At 41.7% G+C, this 24,759-nt stretch overlaps 1 protein-coding gene across 1 annotated transcript; it reads left to right on the forward strand.

Annotated features, from left to right (window-relative positions):
- Window positions 1–1,030: 1,030 nt before the first annotated feature.
- On the forward strand, window positions 1,031–8,953 carry LOC115759532 (protein hunchback). The gene is made up of 3 exons (XM_030700482.1): window positions 1,031–1,240; window positions 1,311–1,999; window positions 6,080–8,953. Exon 3 carries the CDS (start codon window positions 6,103–6,105, stop codon window positions 8,548–8,550), a length of 2,448 nt encoding a protein of 815 aa, XP_030556342.1. The 5' UTR covers window positions 1,031–1,240; window positions 1,311–1,999; window positions 6,080–6,102; the 3' UTR covers window positions 8,551–8,953.
- Window positions 8,954–24,759: the final 15,806 nt, after the last annotated feature.

Below are 24,759 nucleotides of genomic sequence, written 5' to 3' on the forward strand. Positions count from 1 at the left end.
TTGTCAAATATTAAACCACAAATATTAAAATGTTCATTACATTTAAAAAATAGGCGTGTTTAGCAAAATGTATCTTCTAATGCGAATTTGCCAAATGTTAATCAAGTATTTCATAGAATCTTTATGCAATTTATATGAATTACACGTTACAGAAGAAAAGTAAACATAAAAAAAATTAATTTCTTAATTATTATTAACTGTTTTTGGTTTTTTATCATATTTAACTAAATCTTTTTTACAAAGTTAGTTTAATTAGCAAGGCTTTGGTTCCAATCTTGACTTACGTTTCCTCAAAATTTCAAATAAAACAACTCAACTGATTTGATTAATTTTGCTTATCCGGAATACTGGAAATATCACTCATTGATTTACCTATAAATTAAAAGTTTTTTAAACTTTAGTATCTTTTTTAAGTTCTGTGGTTTCTTTATCTAATTATTCCGGCATAAGGTTCTGCTTGTATATAGTATTGGAATTCCGGTTCGGCTTAAAACTCTAGCTAAAAAGTATATACATCAAATAGTTGTTGTCTCTTAATATGCATTCAATCATAACCTCAATGATAGCAAATTATCTGTTTGCATAAACATGTCATTTGTAACGCAAAGCAAACATTACAAACAAAACATTGCATCAATCTCTTCGTCATGTTTCATTATTCCATGTTACTTTCTATCAAAATTGTCCTGTGCAATTCAAGCATTGCCCCAAATGTCGAGCTTTAAGTTGCAGCACAGAAAATAATTGCCGAATGCAGCAGCCTACCACGCCCCAACACAACCAAGCGAAGGACTCCATGGAGCCGCCAGTGGGCAGATGCCAAAGGCAGACAAACTGGACCAAAAATCAATAATCAATAATGAAGCAAATTTTGGCAAAAAAAAAAAAAAAATAACGACAGCTGCAATTGCGAAGTGCAGCAAATGCAGCGCGTAGCCAAAGGATGCATATTAGACGCACACACCAGGACGAAGAGTATGTGCTCTATGAAGAAACAAAGAGAGAGGGAGTGGGTGAGTGTGAAATAGAGTGAGCGAAAGAGCTTGGGGAGGCAGCGACCAGTCACTGCGCGCCGATTTTTGGGGATGGGGTGCATTCCACTCATTGCTTTTGAGTCAGTTACAGCAAGCAGTCGTTTTGAGTGCAATGTTTTTGACGTTGTAACTGTGCGAAATGAGCATATTCTGCTCTCTGGCTCTCGGCTCGGCTGCTGTGCGTGCGTTTGCGTGTGAATGTGTGCGTGAGTATTTTTGTGTTTTTGCTTTTGTTCATGCATTTTTGACATTTGTTTCTTTGGGTTGGCATTTGAGTTGATTTTGGACCAGAGCTCTGCACTATGCGGAGATTTTTCAGCTATGACTAGTGTTAGTTGAGCACGAATTCGTGTCAGTCGTGCTCAGTGCCTCGCATAAGCCGAACGTCGTTCAGGAGCAGTCATCAGCAATCTCAGAAAGGACGACGAGTTCTACAAGCAAAACGAAAGCGAAACCAAAAACACAGTAGCTCTAACAAAAAAAAACAAAAAACACACATACACACACACACACACACACACATTAAAAAACTACATAACAAACAAACTGCCAGTGAATGTGTTAAATCCAGCTACAAAAAAGTATTAAACATTAGAAAACGATTTACAAATTATTAAGCAGTCTTCAAAAAGAGTTTTTTTGCACATGCGCGAACTCCGCACAAAAAAGCTAAAAAGCAAAGGCAACAAAAATTGATAAAAACGACCAAAAAGGAGCAGCCACCACACACCAACACACCTACGAATACGTGTGCGTGTGCGTGTACGTGTACGAGTGCTCGAGTGTGTGTGCGCGTTTTTAGTTTCGCACGCACGTTTATCGCACAGTTTTGTTTAATTTAACGGTGCCGCGGTCAAGTGTAGAGAGCGCGAGAGCTTTCATTGCAGCAGCTGCCGCTCCTGTTCCCGATTCCCGTTTCCCGTTTCGGAACAAAACTTTTTGAGATTTGCTCAGAGTCGCTTCAGGTACGTACACTTATCACTTTATTCAACAACAGCTTTATGGTGCATTTAACCTTCAGCATGTTGGGGAAATAAAAAGTAATAGCAATAGATTAACAGTTAGAGGAAAGTGCACTCCATATTTGTGGGGCTCACAGCAGCGCATAAACAAACAAAACAAAACAACAAGCGAACGTTTTGATCCAAATTTCGGTGGAACAGCGCAAATAGCAAAATGTTGAGGCATGCCGATAAACATAAATCGCGATTTAATAGTTTGCGGTGGGTGCTGAAAAACGTTAGGGTATATTTTGGGCAAAATAATAAAAACAATTATAGATCCATTGTATAACAGTATTTGGTATAAAGTCCGAAAATAAACAAATACTGTGGCCAGTAGTCAGCTTAGTTTTGGCTTTGCATTTCTGGGCTATTTGTTATAGGACCATATTTTTGCTTAATAGATCTCAATTATATTTAAATATTTTCTAGTTTTAGATTCTAAAAATATCTAATGCCAAAGTACTCTCAGCTGCCTTGCTGAAGATACATTTGCCCAATTTTTACTTATTTTGCTACTTGATTTTTTATTTGTTTTTCTTCAGTTTTCGAATTTTCTATATTACGTTGGCTTTCACAGTATCGGAATCACCCATCCATTCTATTCTTTCCCCCGCCCCGCTCTGTTGTTCTTATCGAGTGCTTCTTTTTGTGTCTAACCTTAAAGACAAACAGACAAACACACACACACACACACACACATGCATATGCACACACACTCATGCATATCATTTGCTAAAAATGCAAGAGCAAAAATTCTAAAACAATATTTCAAAATCTGTCTGGCTTTTAGCCGATCTGGCGAACTTGTTTTTTGCCCGTGCAGTTTGCCAGACCCCGCCGCCCCGCCGCCCCGCTGCCCCACAGCTAGCCCCGGCGTGCGCCGCCTCTGCCCTCAGTTTAACAAGCTGCTCGCTCCCCCCCCCCTCCCCCCCCTCGCTCGTTGCCTGGCAGCTAATTTTATTTGTTTACATGTCCGACTGCATGTTGTATTTTTTGCCCGCCTTTCTTTCTCGCCGTCCTCTGGCTTTTTAGCAATTTCTTTTGATTTGTTTCTGCTTTTCTTTTTTTCATTTTTTTTTTTTAATATTTAATTTTAGACACCCGACTATAATTCAAAGTCAACGCTGCAATTTTTTATGTCTATCTCGCTTGCGACTGTCAAAAGTGCATTTCGAAATAATCACAGAAATGCAATTATTTTTGTTGTTCTTTCCTTTTTAACCGTTCAATTCTTTTGGCAACTGTTGCCCAAATGATTGTCAGCTGTTTAAGGATACTTTTAATGCTTTGAATTTGTTTTTGGCATTGAAAACACAATTCCAATCGAAGAATTCCATGCAATTGTTGGCCCAAAACACGCGCGATCTATAAAAAAAACAATACACAAAAAAAAAAAATAAACAAAAAAAAACAAAACAAAAAAAAACGTTTTCAACAACTAAATATAAATAATTTTTTTTATAATGCACATTCATCCACATATGTGCAGCTCCCCTTTCCGCAGCCACACCCTCCCCACCCCCCTTTTACCCACCCCTGCCAGCCTCTCTGATGCCGTTGCAATTTTACAACAAAAACATTTTTTGTGGCGCATTTTCTGCGTCTGAATTTTCCATTTTTGCCGTTTTATTTTTACAAGGGGGCGGTGGCAGCTGTGGTTGTGGCCTGTGTGCGGGGTATACGGCGGTGGTGGGGGTAGTAGGGGGTGGAGGGTGGTGCAAACGACTAGCACATGTTTAGTTTACTTTGCAGTTTCGGTTGCGTTGCATTCGCACTCGTTTCTCGACCCGAACCCCTTTCTTGCTGGCCAGAAGGCGCCTCCTGCCGCCCGTTCCTCATCCTGGCCTATGTTGGCTGGCGTAATATTCATTTTACACTTGGCCTTTAGTTGTTGCCTTTGTTATTGTTGTTGCTTTTCTTCTAGCTGCTGTTGGGTGTGCAAAAAAGTAGACAACCCGCAAGCTTTTCGCTCTCTTTGTTGTTGCACTGACAAGCCAATTAATTTGGGTTCTTAAAAATATCACTAGCTAAATTAAATAAATATGCTAAGCACATTCTGCAACGAGCAACTTTTATTGTTGCTCTTCTTCTTGTTCTTCTTGTTGTTGTTGTTTTGTTAGAAAACTTTTGCAGCGCCAAAAATTTCCTGTACCATCAATTATGCATAAGTATTGCGAATATTTTCTGCTACCAGTCGTCGCCTTACCTCCAACCCAAACCCCCCGCCCCCAAACCCCAACCCCCTCTCCGACGTGCCCAATCCCATTCCCGACTGTTGCTGACGTTTTGCGTTTTTAATAATATTTACTTAAAAGCACAAACAATTGGCCAAAAATGCGGCAACTGCACTGAAATTGCAATAGGAAAAACGAAAAAAAAAAATATAGAAAAATTAATGGATACATTTGAAAACTACGCAAATCAAAGTGAAGGCAGAAAAAAAAATGCAGTAAGCGGAGAACTCTTAACAAGGCACTTCAAAAAGTACAGCAGCAGCTAGGAAATATGTATGCAACAGTTTTGTACAGGTATATAGTATATATATATATATATATATATATATATATATACAATTAATTCGTGGAACACACAGAATTCAACTTGGTTCTTGAATAACAAATTTATAAAAGATTAGATATTTCTATAAAAAGTTTGAGTACATAAAATGAAATTGAAATTTAGCAAAAATGGATTTCTGCATACGACATTTTTAGATCTTGTTCATTTTTTAAAGTGTTTAACCCTTCTGGATTTTATTTTAAATAATTTATAAATTTTTAGTAAAAGGTGTTTTTCTGTCAATATTTTTGTGGAAACAATTATTTTTCCCTTCTAGACTGCATATGCTAATATTTTAGAAGTTTTTTTTTTACTCTAAAAAAATTACATTTTAAAGGGGAATACCGTTAGTAGCTTTGAGGGGAATACCCTTAACCTATATAATAGCATAGTGCACATTTTTTGTTTTGTGAAATTTTCTATTTCTATCTATTTGCGTTCTATGATCGCTTTTTCCAACTGCAGCGCACACAGCGCATTGAAATATATTTATAAAAACAATAAATTAAGCTAATTTATGCGCTTCGAGTGATAACAAATCGCACTGCAATATTCGGGATAATCAACTGTTGTGACAAGTTCTTCAGCTGTGGATGGTTCGCAAGGTAAATCTATCTATGTGGATAGAGCTAGGCATGCGGCTGTCTCGCTCACACTTCCATGTAGTGTCGACAATTAAGTTAAATCCTTTTGCTTTTTATTATTAAACGCGAAATATGGGAATGTCGCAGGCTGCGCCTTCTGAACCAAAACCATATTCGCTTCTGGCTGCTCGCTGATTAACTTTAATCCACTGCGAGTCCGTTTTGCGAGGGGAAAACTCGGCGTGTTTGCGTTGTGTTCTAATCTGCATAGCTTAAGCTTCGTGGTCCCGGATCATCCAAATCCAATGCGCGTAATTTTTATTTGATTCTTTTTGTTGTTCTGCTCGTTGTTGCTCTAATCCAGTTTGAATGGATCAAGGAGCTGGGCTGAGCGCGCGCGACTAGCGACTCGCGACTCCGCGACCCGATACCTGACTTTCGGTCACCTTTTGCACATCTAATCCCTTGACGCGTGCAACGTCTACCTGGCCCATATATAAGCCACAACCATTTGCAATTCGCCAGTCAGTCACACGTTTGTTTATCCACCGAGCAGACGCACAGCATCCACTCGAGAAACACTCGCAGCACACAATTATTGGAATTGGAATACATTTGACGGAACAGCGCTAGGTGAGATCCAGTAAACAAGGATAGCCCGTACTCCCTGCCCAACCCACGCCAGCCATTTTGTCCAAAGCGAAACTCACTCAAGCTGGCCACCCCTCTCTGCTACTGGGATGGGGTGGCACGCTTAGGGGTGGCAAAAATAAAAATAGAACGAAAAAGCAACAAAAAATGAGGCAAAAAGCATAAAAAACTCGACGCAGGCGCATTGAGCAAACATTCAACTTACAATCGCAACCGTCTTCTCTCTCTTTTTTCTCAACAATTACAGCCTTAACACACACCAGCAGCAACATGCCGAACTGGGAGACGAGCACAGCGGCGCCCAGCTATGAGCAGCACAATGTCTGGTACAGCAGCATGTTTGCGGCCAACATCAAGCAGGAGCCCATGTCGCATCATCATCATCATCATGTCCAGCAGCATCACGATAATCACAGCAACAGCAACAGCGGCGCGAGCAGTCCGCGACAATCCCCGCTGCCGTCGCCCAATCCGCCCAGCACTCAGCTGGAGCAGTACCTCAAGCAACAGCAGCAACAGCAGCAGCAGCAGCCCATGGATACACTGTGCGCGGCTGCGATGACGCCGTCGCCAAGCAACAACGATCAGAACAGCCTGCAGCACTTTGATGCCACGCTGCAGCAGCAACTGTTGCAGCAGCAGCAGTACCAGCAACACTTTCAGGCAGCGCAGCATCAGCAGCAGCAGCAGCATCATCACCTGGCACTGGGCGGCTTCAATCCGCTGACGCCGCCGGGTCTGCCCAATCCCATGCAGCACTATTACGGCGGCAACATGCGCCCCAGCCCGCAGCCAACGCCGACAGCAGCGCCAACTGCGGTGGCAGCGGCAATACAGACCGGCGACAAGCTGCAGGCGCTGACGCCGCCAATGGATGTGACGCCGCCGAAATCGCCGGCCAAGTCGCAGCAGTCGAGCGCGGAGCCAGAGAAGGAGCACGATCTCATGTCGAACTCGAGCGAGGACATGAAGTACATGGCCGAGTCCGAGGACGATGACAGCAACATACGCATGCCCATATACAATTCGCACGGCAAGATGAAGAACTACAAGTGCAAGACGTGCGGCGTCGTGGCAATCACCAAGGTGGACTTCTGGGCACACACACGCACCCACATGAAGCCCGACAAGATACTGCAGTGCGCCAAGTGTCCGTTTGTCACCGAGTTCAAGCACCATCTCGAGTACCACATACGCAAGCACAAGAACCAAAAGCCCTTCCAGTGCGACAAGTGCAGCTACACCTGCGTCAACAAGTCCATGTTGAACTCGCATCGCAAGTCGCACAGCTCCGTCTATCAGTATCGCTGCGCCGACTGCGATTATGCCACCAAATACTGCCACAGCTTCAAGCTGCATCTGCGCAAATATGGCCACAAGCCCGGCATGGTGCTGGACGAGGATGGCACGCCCAATCCCTCGCTGGTCATCGATGTCTATGGCACGCGGCGTGGACCCAAGAGCAAGTCATTCTCCGGCAGCGGCTCCAGCTGCAGCTCCACCAGCAAGCGCAGCAACGCATCCACTGTTGGCGCCCAGCATCAACAGCAGCCAGTCGCAACATCGCAGCTATCAGCAGCACTCCAAGGATTTCCCATGCCAGCAGCAGCAGCAGCCGGAGCACCCGCAGCAGCAGCAGCACCAGCAGCTGTGGCGCCCGTTTCCCCGCCATCGCCGGCCAAGAGTGTTGCCAGCGTGGAGCAGGCGCCAAGCCTGTCCAGCGCCCTGCTGCCGCCGTTGGCCAGCCTGCTGCAACAGAACCGCAACATGGCCTTCTTTCCCTACTGGAATCTCAATCTGCAAATGCTCGCTGCCCAGCAGCAGGCGGCAGTTCTTGCCCAGTTGTCGCCGCGCATGCGTGACCAGCTGCAGCAACAGCAACAACAGCAACAGCAGCAACATCACCAGCAACAGCAGCAGCAGCAACAACAGCAGCAGCAGCAGCAATTGCCAGCTCACAGCGAAAACGAGGAGGATGAGGAGGAGGAGGAGCATGAAGATGACTTTGAGCGCAAGTCCGTGGACTCGGCCATGGATCTCTCACAGGGCACGCCCGTCAAGGAGGAGCCGCAGCAGCAGCAGCAGCAGCAACATTTGCCGCACAGCAATCACATGGCCATCAACCTGAAGCTCAAGGACGAGGACACGCCGTTGATAAGCAGCAGCAGCGCCTCCCGACGCAAGGGTCGTGTTCTCAAGCTGGACACGTTGCTGCAGCTGAAATCGGCCGCCATGTCATCGCCGGAACAACAGCTCAAGCTGCCGGCTAGTGTGCTGCCCACTGCCTCGTCGCCCATTGCCGGCAGCAGCGCCAACAAGCAGCTGGCGGATGATCCCTGCTCGGGCGCCAGCTCGGCGGATGAGTCCATGGAAACAGGCCGTGTGCCACAGGTGAACATCAGCGCCAGCTCCACGGCCTCCAGTTCCGGCAACAGCTCGAATGCCAGCAGCAGCACCAGCAATCCGACTGCGGCTGCCACCGTTGCCACCTCTGGCACCGTGTCCAGCTCATCCTCGTCCTCAACGACGACAAGCAGCAGCGCGCCGGCGATCTACGAGTGCAAGTATTGTGATATTTACTTCAAGGACGCCGTGCTGTACACCATCCATATGGGCTACCACAGCTGCGACGATGTCTTCAAGTGCAACATGTGCGGCGAGAAGTGCGACGGACCCGTCGGCCTCTTCGTGCACATGGCCCGCAATGCGCACTCCTAAGTGACGGCGGTGGCCCCCAAATTTGTTATTAGATATTATTTTTATATTATTATTAACATATATCGTTGTCCAGAATTGTAAATACTCTTAGTTTAAGTTTGATTTTGTTGTCGAGAATTGTACATAAGCCAAAAACGCACAAAAAACGCTACCAACTAACTCTAGACATAAGCCTAACTCTAGACCCAGCCAATAGATCCGTGTCTAACTCTAACTGTAGCTCTATGTAGAAACTATCCCTACTTTCTATCAGCTTGCTTTTTCCTTTTCTGTATCTTTTAGCAACCAGCGAATGGGAACGCACAAAAGCGTCGCTAACCGAACAAAAACCCTGAAAAAGGTTTAAAAAATTCTTACTTTAAGTCGATATTAACTTAAAATAATTTGTAAGCCTAGCCAGCAAAGAGTCCAAAGTCAAAATAAATGTTTAGTTTTTAATATAAAACAAAAAAAAAAAAAAACAAAAAAAACAAAAAACAACAACATGCGAATACTATTTTCTTTTAAATATTTCAGTATTTTGTTAGCCTAATTTCAGTTTTAAGTTGAGCTTCGATATCGAGTGAATAAATGAACTTTAATCAAATAATTTCGATTTATTTTCTGTTTGCCTTATTTCTGAAACTCGTTCGGCATAATGACAATATTTTTGATATCGATCAAAAAGAAGTACAAATCTAGAGATTTTATAATGAATCCTCAAATAAATGTAAAAGCCCACAACATTTTTTAAATTTAATAATAATACAAATTACAAAACAATTAGTCATAAGTATTGTATAAACGAATATTTACAAAATATTAATTGCCAACTGAGCAAATGGATCAAAATTATAGTTTACTTAGCTTCTAGTTGTGAAATGTAAACCAAAGTCAAATTGAACTTGAGACTTAATGCTAGCCCAGTGTGAAGAAACTTGTTTTCAAGCAACACTTGTATATTAAAGTAGACAAAAAAAAGTTTCCCAAATGTTTTTATGTAATATGTAATAAAATGAAACAAAAAAAAAAGAAAACAATATATGATGTAAAGAAATGATCCGACTAGTTTCCTGATTCCCTAGAGTTTCTCTCTCTCCCGCTCTCTCTGATCGGTGCCAGATGTCAGCGCTCTATTCGGGAAATGATTTATGATAATTTCGCCTACACAAGAACCACACAATGTGCTGCAATTGTTAATTGAAAAACTGCTCCATCATGTGCTAAATGGCCGCGCATTAAGTGAAAAAACTGTGCGGGCGACCCAAGCAAATTGGCCCAAACGGAAAAATAAACATGCCGAGGATCGTCTTAGAAATTCCCTTGATCCATCATCGTTTGAATGTTTTGCGTGAAAACACGCATATTAAAGGGAAGGGGGGGAGGGGCAATTGTATAATAATGAAAAACTCATGAGCACGCGTTTTGGGCAACGCCTTGCCCATGACACAGCAGGAAGGGATCTTGCGTCGATCGAGAGGATCGCTTCGGGGAGTTCACTCGGAGCTGCGCGCAGGCGCCGAGCACGCTTTTCACACAAATGTCGCGTGCTCTCCGAGTGGAAATTCGTGTTTTTCCTTTGAGATCCCTCGACGCATTTTTGGGCCTTCTATAAATAGTATGCCCAGCCGGCTTCTGATTGGTTGTATATTATTTGAGCGTGCGGCAGAGGCGACATAGTTTGAATATTCGTTCATTAAGCATTTTACAATATTTTTAATTTTCCGTTTTTCCTCTTTTAACTTGTGCACCCAAAGCCATAATTGATATTTATGAGTGGATGGGAATGAAATGAAATGCTGTTCGGAAACTGATGTAAATATTTTATGGTGGTCCTCCTACCGAGACTTAGTCAAAATCCATAGATCTAATCTTAAATAAGATTTTGCATATCCCTTTAGTCGGCCAGTGCCAGATTCTTGTCCATTTGAGCGCACTTGGATGGACTTATAACCCAATGGACCTACAGCCTTGGCTTGTGGCAGTCGCAAGCCAGTTCAAAGATGTTTATCTTTCGCCCAGGACCCTAGCCACATTGTGCTGCACGGCGATCCTCGCTCTGGTCGTGTTTGCCAGCTCTTATCTCGGCTTGTGGTATTGTTGCATCCCTGCGACCTTTGTTCAGCTCACAGACAACAAACTCTCAACACAAAAGGCATCTCCGTTAAGCGAAACTAGCCGGGGTCACTTAGGACATCCTACGGTCTCTCAAATAAGCAGTAGTTGACCGACTGACCATTTGAAAGGTGTAATTTTGGTTTCTGATGTTGCGCATGCGCCATTTTTCCGGTTTCCATTCGAGTTCTTGCTCCCTCGACTGGCAGCTGTTGCTCATTTTGCACCTTTTGCTATGAAAATTCTTCTGCGATTTTTCTTTGACTTAAAGAAAGGTTTTGTATTCCAGGTTCTTTCGACTAGACGAAAACGCGCCGGGTACACTTTTTTATACTAATTAATTAACGTGAAATCCTAATGAAATCCTTTAATGTCAGCTATAAGGTTTCAATACTGCAATTTGTTGAATTTTTAATTAGTTGGCATCTATTAAGTATAAATCTTTTGCTTCGCATCTCAATGATCTTTTTAAGATAGCGTATATTTTTAGTAAAGAATATATTTATAAGATTTTTTTTGAAGAGTCTTGTCAATCCACAACGCATTATTGTTTCTCAAAGATTCATCATCTAAAGAGAACTTTTCTTCAGCTTGAATCCAGCTTCATTCGTCGGCTGACGGCATGATTGCAAAGTCCCCTAGCATTTAGGAAGTCGATTAAAATACTTGCAATTTTTTCGTTTCTCTACACGATCTTATTCAATAAAATATCCTCAAAAAGCTGAAAAAATAGAATCTCTCCTGGTCAAGCATTCTAACTAAACTAATCGTTCTATAATATTATATAATATATCGGAATATATAGGAAGGAATTAACTTTTGCAAATGTGGTTCGAGCTCACATTGTACGGAATTGCTGCCAGATACCGTCTTGTAAAGATCAGGGTCTTGCTACGAATTTCCGATTAGGAAAGATCTAGGCAAAGTCTGGGATATAATAATCATACAGGCTGCAAATTATATCACGCGGCTTGGGAATCATCCCAATCAACTTGCCAGAAGATACTTAGAATTGGAGGAGTCCAAATGGGGAGTAGATTGCGAAGGACTCATCCAATCAATCTCTCAGATTGTTTGATATAAACAACAACATATTTTTGTTTTTTACTAATTATTAGAATTATCTGTAGAAAAAGTTGTACTAGTTTAAGTTGTTGAACAAGAAGGTTCCTTGTTAAGCCAGTTATGATGAATCCTAAAACTCACTCCGAAGAAGGATTTTTAGTAACCTTACTTAAAATATTTAAAACATTAAGCTTTGTCTTAACTAAGCATGAGCTTCGAGATTTAAAGACGTAATTACTGAAATTCGGCATTAAAGTCTCCGCACTTGCCCCGGCTCCCAATTTTCAATTGAATGCATACATTTTGTTGTGGCCCTTCATATTTCGTCTGGCTTATCCTACAATCTACATAAGAACCGCAGCCAGCACACAATGGTAAACATGAAAGTATTATTAATGCCACGAAAAAAGAAAATCTCCCACAGGGCCGAACATAAACTAGGTATTTACAGCAGAACCACCCCCGGAACTAACAACAGCAGCAATAAAGGCAACAAAAAAATCCACGGAGCACACGCCATATTGAATATAGTCGGTTGAGTCGGTTGGGACTGGGATTGGGATTGGGGTTGGGGTTGGGCTGGGTTGTTGCCCGGACTGGGCGTGGGTAGCCATTTTTAGACGAGTCTGACGCCGAACAGCTAAAAATAAGCCAACTAACAATTCCAAAATAATACAAGGGAGCTCGAAGTTGGGCCAAAAAGTGTTACAAGGTTTTTCACTATGCCAAAACTGGCTGCGCAGGGGTTAGTGGTTGGCGGGAAGAAGCAGGTCGGGGTAGAAGGTTCGGTGTGTGTGTGTACATGTTGTGTGGGTGTTTAGTTGATTAACACACGCAAGGGTGCCGTTAAATGCAAGCGATACACTCACCATTTATAACTGCGGCTGGACCATGGATCATGGGCAACACACGCTGCGAGTGCTGCGAGTTATGTGAGTCCTTTGAGTCCTTCGGCCGCGAGCCCTTATCAAACAGCCGCTGCCGATGAGCTGTTGATTGCCATTTTGCAGAGACGGCGCCCACATTGCCAACGACGACACGAGACGCACACAAAATTGTTCAGGTTTACGCATTAACATTACAAAATTGCCATCGACCAGCATCTGTAGCCAATTATGGTCTGGCCCCGATCCTTTGAGCATGCCCTGGCTATCGGCACCTAACAATAATATCCCAATCGTGACTCACACACACCGAAGGATTTGCTGAATAGCCGATAATTTATTTCTGTAAACAATTTTCAGTGGAATTGCGCTCGCTTCGCCAACAACATTCCATGCTACCTTCAACCAGTCCCTAGTCCCCAGTCCAACAGCTGACCAAGGTCCGTCGATCATTCCTTATGCGGTAGGTGGAACGAATCCTTAAGTAGTCGCTGTTAACAAGCTACGCTCTCGCTGACCACACGGCAGCCAGGTGAGTGTTTTGGCATGAGCTAAGTTATGTTCATCACAAAGGCATATTTTTTAGGCAGACTATTAAATAAATCATCATGATTATTAGAAAATATCATTTAATTCCATTTTTCTACGGATTGTTTTATTCGCTGCCGACCTGAGTGAAGGAGGCGGTTGGGCGTGGTTCTTGGTATTGGGGACTTACGGGTAACTGGGCCCTGATGGGATCCAGGGGAGCCTAGGGTCTCTGTACACTGATTATGGACCTCCTGTCATCCAAAGCAGAGTCGCTCTTTGTAGAAATTTGACTCTTTTTCGATTCGATGAGGATTGAGGCTTAGCCATTTTAGCTTAGCCAGTAGTAGTATATTTTCTGATATATCCAGATCCTGCGGCAAAGAGAAGAGTCCATATCATATTTAGTTATTCAAATGCAAAAAACAGAGCTAAAACTGTCTCGACTGCAAAAAAAAAGTGTTTTTTACATGCGTTGCATGCGCAGACGAGATATGCAAATATGTATACGTAGATAATAAGCTAAAATCCTTAGACTTACTTTTTCAGTCGCTTAAATCCAATTTCGAGGGTGCAAAAAGTTTCTGCATTGTAGTACAAGCCGATCTACCTCCATGTCCTGTGTCCTGGGCCATTCAAATACCAAATTCGAAATCAATTCAAGTGCAAAGCCAAAACTAATTGCAACACATTTGATGTTAAATATGCAAAACTGTGCACAAAACGCAGGCGGGTGCAAAATAATGTGCATGCATGATAAATATGTGCATAATATATGCTAAGGGGTAGCACCACTCAGAGATACCCATTAAACCAATGAGGCTGGCGAAAAAAAAAAACTGTTTATAGTTCCACAATGTCCACACTTTGCATGTAAATTGGAATGCTCCGAATGTATATATGTATCTTTTCTTCTTTTTTTTTTTGGTATAAGTGGAATAGAAAGGAAGAATCGCCTACATGATGAACAGTTTGAGAGATAGAAAAAACATCTGCCCCTGATGGCACTTTAGTTAACGAAAAATAACAATGGTTAAAAATATACATAGGCATATATACATATACAAATATATATATATATATGTGCGTATGCATGCGGCATGGAAACAACAAAAAAAATCGCATTGTTGTTGTTGTTGTTGTTGTTGTTGTTGTTGTTGTTGACTGGCTGTGCCATCGATAATGTCCAGCATCCGTTATAGAGAAAAAGGAAGTTGAAATAAACGACGGCAGCGTGTGCCTCAGTCTGTGCGTGTGTGCATATGTGTGTATCTGTGTGTGCTGTGCGCTTGTGGGGGTTGCACACGCGTCCTGCTCGGCCCGCTGTGGCGTTGTCCTCCTCAACTGTTTGCACTGGACGGCCGGCCAGCCAGCCAGCCAGCCGGCCAGTGGCGAGTCCTGCGGACTGGGACAGCCGTTGGCTTCCTTCGTTTGGACAGTTCGCTACATTTGCCGCGCACAAACAATAAAAATTTGTGTGGGTTACTCGATTGAGTTCGATTCTCTTTTTCTACAAATATATAGATATGTATATAGATGTGTATTTTTTTTGCAGCCTTTCCTTAGATACTATTTGCGCTAGGCCGGCGACGCAGATGTCGGCGTGTCAACACAGTAATCGTAGATGCCTGGGAGAGAGCATCCATGGTCGAAGTCAGCACTAAGAAGAATACATAGAAAGTTGAAGGACTTATTTAAAAAGCATGTATCTCAACATTCATTTAGGGATTTTTGTTGCAATATCTACAATATATCTGGATATTTGTATGCGATTTCGTTTTTTTGTATACCTCATCCCCGTAGACAGACCCCGAAGAACAGGAAGTATATCTGCCTATTCCTGTATTCTACTAAATCAAGCAACTTTAATTTTGTTTATTTACTTCCGTTGTCTTCATAAACCTCATACCCGTTGACAGTCCCAGAACAGCAAGAAGAATGCTTTAAGATCTGACATGTGCACCTATTTACATTTACATTATTATTTTAGTATTCCAGCTTTAACTTTACCTATGTACTTCCGTTTTTTCGTATACCTCATCCCCCTCGGCAGTCCCTGAATAACCAATCAAATTGTTTGCAGCTCAAGCCGCAAAGTCAAAAAACGCCTATTGCACAATCAAAAGCGAACAGTTTCACGCTTTGCACATAAAAAACACGATTACGACCAATAAAAATATAGAATGAAAAAAAAAAAAAAAAAACAAACGCAAACCCAGCAAAAAAGTACCCAAAAAGCAACCCAAAACGCAGTCAAAAAATGGTTCGAAATGTGCTCAAAAACTGCAAATGCCGCAAATAGGGTGGGTAAGGGAAACCACCCCTCGGGGAGGGTTGCAAAATCCATAGAAACCATTTGACAATGCCGAATGCAGAATGCCGAATAGATCGATATTTTTTGTGCTAGTTTTTTCCTTCTCTTTTTTTGTTTGGCATGTGAATAAAAAACAGGTAGTTGCTGTTGTTTTTTGTATCTTTCAGTAACAGATACTTTTTGCTTGAGCAACATGTGTCTGAATAGATGCGGTATCTGCAGTCTTCGGCCTGGTCCCAAAATCGACTTATTGGTCTTTGTGCGCCCAGAAGTGCAAATGTCAGCTGGAGTTCTGTAATGTGAGCAATTGGATATGCCCTGTCGAGCTATCATTATCGGGCCGAGCACAACTTACAGGTGTTAAATGATACTGTCTCCTCACAGGACCCACAAATCCTGGCCTGGCTTGTCACTGCAACTCACATATCAAGACGTTAGGCATTTGATGGGCGGATGTGGGTTTTGGGTTACTGGATAGCGAAAGTACGTGGCCCGGAGTCGGAGTACGTGCAGCCCCTCCTCCTTCGCTTTCAGCAGTGAAATCAAGCCTTTACTCTCGCCAGCCAGGTGCTATTCCAACTCCGACCGCCGACCACATCCATCAGAAATGTCGCCGGCACGCATATTTGTTCTATGTGAAGTGCATCCATTATGCTGCACATATTTTGCTTTGCATCCATTCAATTGTCTGAGCCTCAGCACATTTTCCAGCTGGTCACTAATTCGATTGAATTGTGGCCGGTCGAAAGGGGGCAACAGCTCGGCTTGCCACATTGCCATTGCCACATTTCCATGTGGCATTTATTTTTGCCATATCAGCGCAGCGCAACGAAATCATTTTGTTTGCCTTTCATCCGAACATTTTGCGTACCCTTCCAATAAGGTGTTATTTTGAGGCATTTTAACCCCTTTTTTCTCTACATTTTTCTATTTTTCGACATTTTGTAAAAATCACAAACATTTTCGGTGGTGGCTTCTTGTTGCCAAATGCTGTCAACCGAAACAGCTGCATTGAATTGGATAAAAGGGCGTTGCGGCAGAGAATCAAGATTAATTAGTCATACGAATTGCGTAGTTACTTTAACTAAAGTCACTCTCAAGCAGAGAAATCTTTAGGATAAGCTGGAAAGTGAGTTAGCAGGCAAATTTTTGCATATTTTGTATGATTTAATACCTTCTATTTTGAAAAAAAGGGTTTATTTCAAGAGCTTGGGCTCATGCGGAATTGCCTATAAATGTCAGCTAGAAACTTCAAGAAAAAAAAACTTAAAAACTTAATTCCGACAGACATACATTTCCGCAAGAATTTGTTAAATATAAGACATTTAATTTTGTAAGGAATTTGTGAAAACTAATCACTTTATATTCGGCAAGATTTAATTACAATCATTTCCAGTAATTAAAATATTTTTTAACTATTAAACACAATAATGAAAAACAATTTTGTTTTAGTCGATATTTGTATATTTCGGCTGCACAACAAACAAGTAAGAGGTTCAAGTCGGGAGCTCCCGACTAGGGAATACCCTGAACCCTCCTCTTCCAACATCAAATGCATATATATATTCTATTTTAGAGGCTATATGTCAAGTTTGGTAACTCTAGCTCTTATTATTTACCAAAATTGTCTAAAAAAACAGGATATCGATATCGATTTTTATCGATTGCTTGATAACGGAGTAAGTTATCGATTATCGGAAACAAACTCGATCTGAGCGGGAACTAGGAGCATCTACATCTAAAATTTCAGTCTCTAGCTCTTATAGGTTCTGAGATCCTTGCGTTCATACATACGGACGGACGGACGGACGGACAGACGGACATGGCTAGATCGACTCGGCTATTGATGCTGATCAAGAATATATATACTTTATGGGGTCGGAGAAGCTTCCTTCTGCCTGTTACATACATTTGGATTTCGCACAAACTCAATATACCCTCATACCCATTTTGAATGGGTTCAGGTTATAAAAAGACAACAAAAACTTGTTTATTGATAATAAATAATTAAAATTAAATATTTAAAATGCATTGTTTTACACGTCTGCCTTTATCTTGGTAAAGAATTATAGAGGTTTATGTGTTACTTTTATTTCTTGTTTGTTTTTTTCAGTCTGAGTCCCAGTCCCAGTCGTGGTACATATGTTCAAAAAGTGTCAATTGCTTCACAAAATTGGAAATATCTCTGATAATCAGAACGAAATATTATTGTTATAAGTATTTTCATATATTTACCAAGCGGCCATTTTTGTCGCCGTAGAGCCAACCCTCAACGCTGCATTTGCTCGTTTTTTCAACAACACATCATAAAAGTTTTATATTTTTAAAAGTGTCGACGAAACACTCACATGCACGAAACCTCCCGCTTTCCCCCTTTTAACCCTGAGAATAGATTTAATGCCGCCATCGAAGGGTACTAAAATTCAATATTAAGGGCGCGCACAAGAAAAACAACATTAATATGCTGCTGCTGCTGCTGCGAGTGCAACCGAAAAGAGTTTAAATTATTTGTTTTTATTTTTAGACAGCCCCTCGCATTGTCTAACAGCACCTAAGTAGATTTAATGTTGGGCCAATCAACGCGCGGGGATTACACAAGGCATCAGTCGGCGTCTTTGGGCGCGTGGCACCGCAAGATCCCCGGCATTGAACTTGAAAAAGTGCCCAACAACAACAACAACAACAACAAATGCAACAACAACAACAACAACAGAGAGACAACACACCCTTTCAACACGTTGGGCAATCAAGAAATCGCGCTGCGAGCAACCCTTCCGCCAGTCGCACATCTTTATAAATAGCCTAAGCCGCATGGGAACCCTTCCTTGATCTTTTCCTTTTTACGAACAGCTCGTGCCCCTGCCCCTAACTTGTTGCATCATCATGCTCAATGCTCAATCCTCATCGACATGGAGTTACCCTCATCATATCGAGTGCGCACTCAAATTAACCACCAATAAAAAGGCACTTCATAAAAAAAAAGGACTTCCGCTTTTTGTTTCCGTTGTTTGATCCTTTGTACTCGCCCCTTGCCGCTGCCATGTCGTTTTTTTAAATTATGTTGTAATCGAGAAGTCACGTAAGCACCCCTAATGTGATTTTTAGCGCCACTTATCGCGCACTTTTTATTATTAATAGGGTGTTTTTTGTTGTACTTTTTTTTCGTTTTTTTTTTTTTTTTTTTTTTTTGGTGTTTTTTGTGGGGGGTTGACATGGTAATTGGTGTAGATATCATAACCTTTGTATTTTTTTAGGGGTGCTTGAGCTGGGCGTGGTTTTGATTTTGTGATTTTTTACGATGGGCTCGTTTGCAAATATGTTGCAAAAAGATAATATCAATTGTATTTTTGAGTGTAGGCAACAAGCATGTCCTTTGCCCTATTCACAAGTTTATGCAACTGCGAGAATATTTACATTAAATTCAAATTAATTAATTAAAATTAAATAAGTTTTTAAATATTGTAAGTCGGTTCGAAACAGAAATTCCAATTTATTTTAATCTTGCCCAAAAAGCAGCCGAAGCAGAAGCCGAAACGAACCATATTATATTTTTTATAAGATTTTACAGGCTAACCTAGCTCTAAAGCATTAAAAATTTGATTTTATCCAACATTGCATATATCCAAATATTTTAGTTATATGTCAAATATAAATAATCAAATATTAATATTAATCAACTATGAAATACAAATTGAATTATTTCATTCAAAATTTGAAAGAAAAAACAAAGAGAAACCAATTTAATAAAATTCAAATTCAATAATTAAAACTTTAGTTCGTATTTGTGGTTCATGAGCCGAGCCAAAGGGCAAAGAATTGGTTCGCAACAAACCGTTGAGATATTTCTGTGAGCTTTGCAGCACTGGATAATATTTATAATTCGGTACTCAGAGAAAACATGAAGTTAGCTTGAGGATAAGCTGATCGTCGAATGTATTCGTGGCTCCTTCCGCTTAATTCTCAGGTTTTAATTATGGTGCGATGGGCGTGGTCATGCAGCAACATCTGCAGCGACTTTGGCTCGGACTGCATAATGAACTCATCACATAAAACGCTGATCGAATAGATCCTCCATGGGTCCTGCAACAAATTGCCGCCCATGCAGGAGCTAACAATGAAGCCTGAATGGCTGTTCAGGTCCGTGCACAAATTCAAATGTCATTCAAATAACGGACGCCAGCACAATGACACTGCTAAATGGACGGGCACGCGGCCAGAGCCGGGCGGACTGAGAGCAGCAGCAACGCCTGCATCTCATTTCGGCGCAAATCTGAGAATACGATTTCAATGTGACAGCGCGCCAATATCCTGGCACAGGATACGAACGAATATTGTTATTATTTTCATGTTTCATCCGGTTTCATGTGCTCGCTGCCTGCCCGTTGTGCGTGGGCAGCCGGCAGCAGGCGGCGGCTACAAAAACAAATAGAGCAAAGGACGATAGCAGCAACTGACACTCAAACTGGGCCCCTGGGTGAGCCAGCGGTCTCGACTTCCTTTTGAGTTAAAACCACAACATAAGCCAAAGCCAACTGCCGGCCTGCTGCCCGATCTCCATTCCCCGTTCTCCTTGCCCGTCTCCTTGCCCGTCTCCGGCTCTGTTCCCACTCCCGTTAGTGTTTGCACCGATAAGCGTGACATTTTCATATTGTTGGCGATCTGAATTCGAGTCCCATTCATGCAACTACCGACGATTGAAATCTCCAAGCAGATCCTGGCTGAGCCGCAGCACGCCAATCACACACTGACGGGATTAGTTGAAGTGAAGTTTTTTATCTTTCTTCATTTTGCGAGCCATCGATTGTCCTGTGCTAATTGGGCCGATCGTCACATAGTTCCATCTATTCTATCAAAATGCAAGCGGATGGCCGTGAAATTGAAATCCGCTCTCGATGGGGCAGTTGCGATATCCTCAGATATATCAATAATCTTTAGTTTTTATGAGCGTGCAATTGCCGTTAAATTTGAGCTGACGTCGAGTCGTTAATATGTCGAAAAAATAAAAGCAACTTTTTTGAAAATGCATTCATACTTTTTGTGGAAGCTAAGAACACGATCCCTTTTAATTCCTTCTACTTATCAGAAAATTATTGGCATGTTTAAAAACCCCAAGGACTTAACCATAACTTAAGCTCTTGCATGTAGCTCACGAGCAGAACCTAAGGGCAGAGATTTAGCTCGAATTGTGAACTGAAGCACATGCTCCTGGAATTTAAAGAGGTTTTAAGGTCATATTATATCATAGGCATATTTGGCATGATTTTGCGTCATTTGTGGGAGATATGAAAAAGTTTCAACTGGAAAAGATAGGGAAGTTTCTTACTTGGTTAAAGAAAGATGGTTTAACTGGGAAATCTTCTAGTAGATACAAATATCTATGTCTAAAGTCAGTCTTTCTTTTTCACAGCTTCTTTGATTATAGTTCTCGTAAATTTTGTCACGAAATGTGTATGAGTTACAGAGAGAAGTTTTCGAGCCCGTAAATTGTATAGATCCGTATGTATAATGCCCGCCCGTCTATTTCTATTCAAACTAGTCTCACATATGACGGAATCAAACGGATCGGTACACTATATAATATAGCTGACATAGGATCGATTACCAATATTAAAGGTATAAATATATAAGTAAAAGGTATTTTTAGATAGAATTTGATTATTCGTATAACCATATTTAAAAATCCTTACTAAATCAGAATAAAATGTTATATAGCTTATATAGGGGAAATCGGTATATGTCTAGAAGGCTATTTAATTGTCTGCATTCCAAAAAGAGTCGCTCTTTCTTAATTTAATGTAATATTTATTCATATCAGCAGAGTATCTATCTAATGATTGGAATAAGAAACACATTTAAGCATTATGCTGAGTGTTAAATCTGAACCAAAGGAACACACATGCTCGCACATTTTAACACATCTTTTAAGAGATGGGGCAAGCAATTTTCATGGCTGAGAAATTACAAAAAACTACCAGAAATTAGTGCATAACTTCATAACTCCAGTTTGGACAGATGGCAAGCGGGAACGCAGGCGGCGTGCCAGGATTTGACTTAAACCCGCGCTCATTTAAATGTCACTTCAGCAGAAACACAAACAAATCCCCAAAGGGAACGGGCATAAGAATATCATTTGTAAGGCAAGCCATTTGAACTTCAACCCGGGGTTGGCGTCGGGGCCAGGCTCAGGCTATGGATCTTGATCTTGAGCGTGTGCTAAGGGCAGCAGCAGCAGCAGCAGCCAAATGCCATCAAGGGTCGCGACATTGGCGCGCAAGATTTCTGTGTTTCCGAAGCGAATCGTAGACGGTGTCGGGGTCGGGGTCGGGGTCGCTGCCTGGGTCCTTTAATTTCCTTGGCTGGCTGCCTGCTCCTTGGTGAGCGTAATAGCGTAAACATTTAATGGGAGCGTGCGCTGCGCACGCGCAACATTGCCTCACCCCGAACCCCGAACCCCGAACCTCAGGCTCGACGCGATCCTCCCTCCAGCTCGTGGCGTCATTGTTTGATTTCCTTCAGGATTTGCGTCTTATGATTGATTGAATGCTTTATACTCGAGTCTATGCAGTTTTTGTATTTATTGTATTTTGACGATTTTTCATATTCATGATCATAATCTTGTGGCATTCTCTATAGAGCATGAAAAGTACTTAGAGGTAGGTGGAGAAATAACAGATTTGCGGTTGATATTTATTTAGAAATATTCATTCAGATTCCAATAAAAAAAATCGTGGCTATACATAATGCAAAACCGATTGAAGACATTCGAATACTGTACTTTCTTTCTAAGGTATTTGTTATTGCATATGTACAAAGATTTGTTGTTTTTGTTTGCGCATAATAGAAAGGCAAACTCTTAAATTATTATTATAACAAAAAAACAAGTAGGTCTCGGGACTGTCCGACTAGCCAATACCCTAAAACTTTTTCTAGCAAAAGCACCAAGCGCTATGCTCTCCCTATATAAGTACTTTCCGAGAAGCTACAATGAAAAAACTTGGTGCTTCAAGCTCTAGAGATATGTTTAAAAACCAAAGATCGATATCGATTTTTATCGATTGCTGTGAATCGGACAAAGCTATCGATAATTTGGAACGTACTTGTACTACTCGGGCACTTATGTTCGAAATTTCTAGACTCTAGCTCTTGTAGGTTTTAAGATCGGCAAGTTCACACGGACACGCGGACAAATAGACGGGCAAGGCTATCTAGATACTTCGTTCGGAAGTGCTTTCTTCTGCCTGGTACATACATTTGCACAATTTTGTATACCCTAATTTAAATAAAAGATATTAATTCGTCCGATATATCTTTAAATGAGCTTATCAATCAAGATATAGATTTATCAAGCATCTTCATCTGACTTAGCTATAGGCGGGCATATATTCAAATTTTTAGTTATATTGAGGCAGACAAACCTAATATACTCCTTTCACTTTGTGAAGAAGTCGAGAATCCATTCACACAAATAAATTAATTTGAGCAATTCCCAAGAATTCCAGCAAAAAACTTGAGCGAGCAACTGCTGCGCTTGGTTGTTGCAAGGATTGTGCTGGTCCTGCGGCTGCCACACATGTGGCACACTTAACACCTCCAATTCATAATGAATGAGTTAAGAGCATCAACAAACTAAACATTAACATATCGCGCGACTTCTGCGCCGCCTTCTCTGCAGCTCTTGTGACGCTTGGTGAACTACGTGTCGGGGATACGCCTGCATGGCGGCGACATTGGCTGCCGGCCAGGACAGGACATGTGTTAATCAAGTAGCAGCCTCAGCGGCGCATAACTCAACTGCAGACTGCAGATGTATGCAAGGAAGCGAACGAGTAAACAGCTGCAGCTCCCATTCCCGGCAAGTCGCCTCGGCAAGGACTAAAAATAGTTGCTGGCAAGGTGCAGGGCGATGCTATGGTGATCTGGCCCGGGGGATTTATGTGACAGAATTCTCGTGTTTACGCTTAATTTTCATTTAATTTTTATGGGCGCCAAGCCGAGAGACGGCTGCTGTTTGAGTATATTGGGAGCAGTCGTTTCTTTGCCTGGCAAATTTGGCCATTTGTCTTGTTGCCAGGATCTGCCTGACATGGATCGTTGTATTTATGTTGAGCAAACAAAAAACGTAACAAGATCTAAAAAACCAATAACCATTGGCAAAAGAAAAGGTGACAAACAAATAGCAGGAATAAAAAGCGCAATTGTTGCAGCATGACAATTGAATGCAATCCGGAAATGTCCTGTGCTGCGCGGACAAGACAGATCGCCCAAGTGGGAAGCTGAGAAACTCAACTTAACTCAACTCGGAGAGAGAGAGGGAGAGCGAGTGTTGGCATAGGAAACTGCATACATATGTCCAAATCTCAACCCCTATTTGGAGTGAAAACTCATTTTGGCTCAGTTTCAGCTCAAGATCGCATCCCTGTCCCCTGTGTTAATGTGGCTGCAACATGCCTAAGTAAGTCCAAAGTTGACCTCTAAGACGACCTCAAGATGTGTCTGTCTGAGCGCGCGCGCTCGCTTGCTGCTCCTTTTGTGCATGCGCCGGTGTCATTGTTTGACCTTTTCTGTTTCTCCTTCTCCCTTTTTTTCCCTTGGCACCCGCTCGCCTTTGTCTTATGCTTGCGTTTTGATCCTGGCCCGTTGTCAATGCCAAAGGGCATTGCAATAAATGTGATAAAGATTGCTTATTGTTTTTGTTTTTTTTTTTTTCCTCTGCAATTGCCCAGAGTTTGTGCCATAAATTGCCCGTAGCCAGCTGATCGGTGACCGTTGACCGCTCCGTTGGTGTCTCATAGCGTTGAGAAATGCATTCAATGATGCCTTAATTGTGGCACAGTCGCATCAACGGCAGCTGAAACTTTCCATTTCCATTGAACTATCTCAGCAATTGTGGGAGTTTAGCGTGTGTTTGCGAGAAGCGGCATTTATTTGTGCTTGGTATGTTTTTTTTTTTTAAATTCTTGTCCGAAAACTTTTATTTATATCTTATATTCCTTTTGCTGGCGTTGCTCTCTAGGCCTAAGCAGTATGTCCAAATTAGTTTTAAAATGGTTTTAAAAAGAACTCCGAACTTGGATGAGCCATTGTAAACTAAAAGATTTGTTTGCCTTGCAGACTTTTTAAACAAATGCGCCAATTACATAAAGTAGTAACTCCTTATCTTATGCATCAGCCAGTCTCAATTGTCTCGGCTAGAAGCATTAGAAACGCCGAATAATAATAATTTCAATTGTTTATTTGTAGTATTTCGTTTTTTTTTTCATAAATTCATTTAAAATTAAAATATTTGGCGCATTTTGTAAATAAATTCGGTCACACTGGTTGTTT

This window comes from Drosophila novamexicana, unplaced genomic scaffold (genome assembly GCF_003285875.2).
Source record: "Drosophila novamexicana strain 15010-1031.04,08,12 unplaced genomic scaffold, DnovRS2.1 tig00000308-arrow-arrow-pilon, whole genome shotgun sequence".
Classification (NCBI taxonomy): domain Eukaryota; kingdom Metazoa; phylum Arthropoda; class Insecta; order Diptera; family Drosophilidae; genus Drosophila; species Drosophila novamexicana.

Coding starts and splice junctions, on each gene's coding strand:
- LOC115759532 (XM_030700482.1), top strand. CDS start 6,103: ATGCCGAACTGGGAGACGAGCACAGCGGCGCCCAGCTATGAGCAGCAC.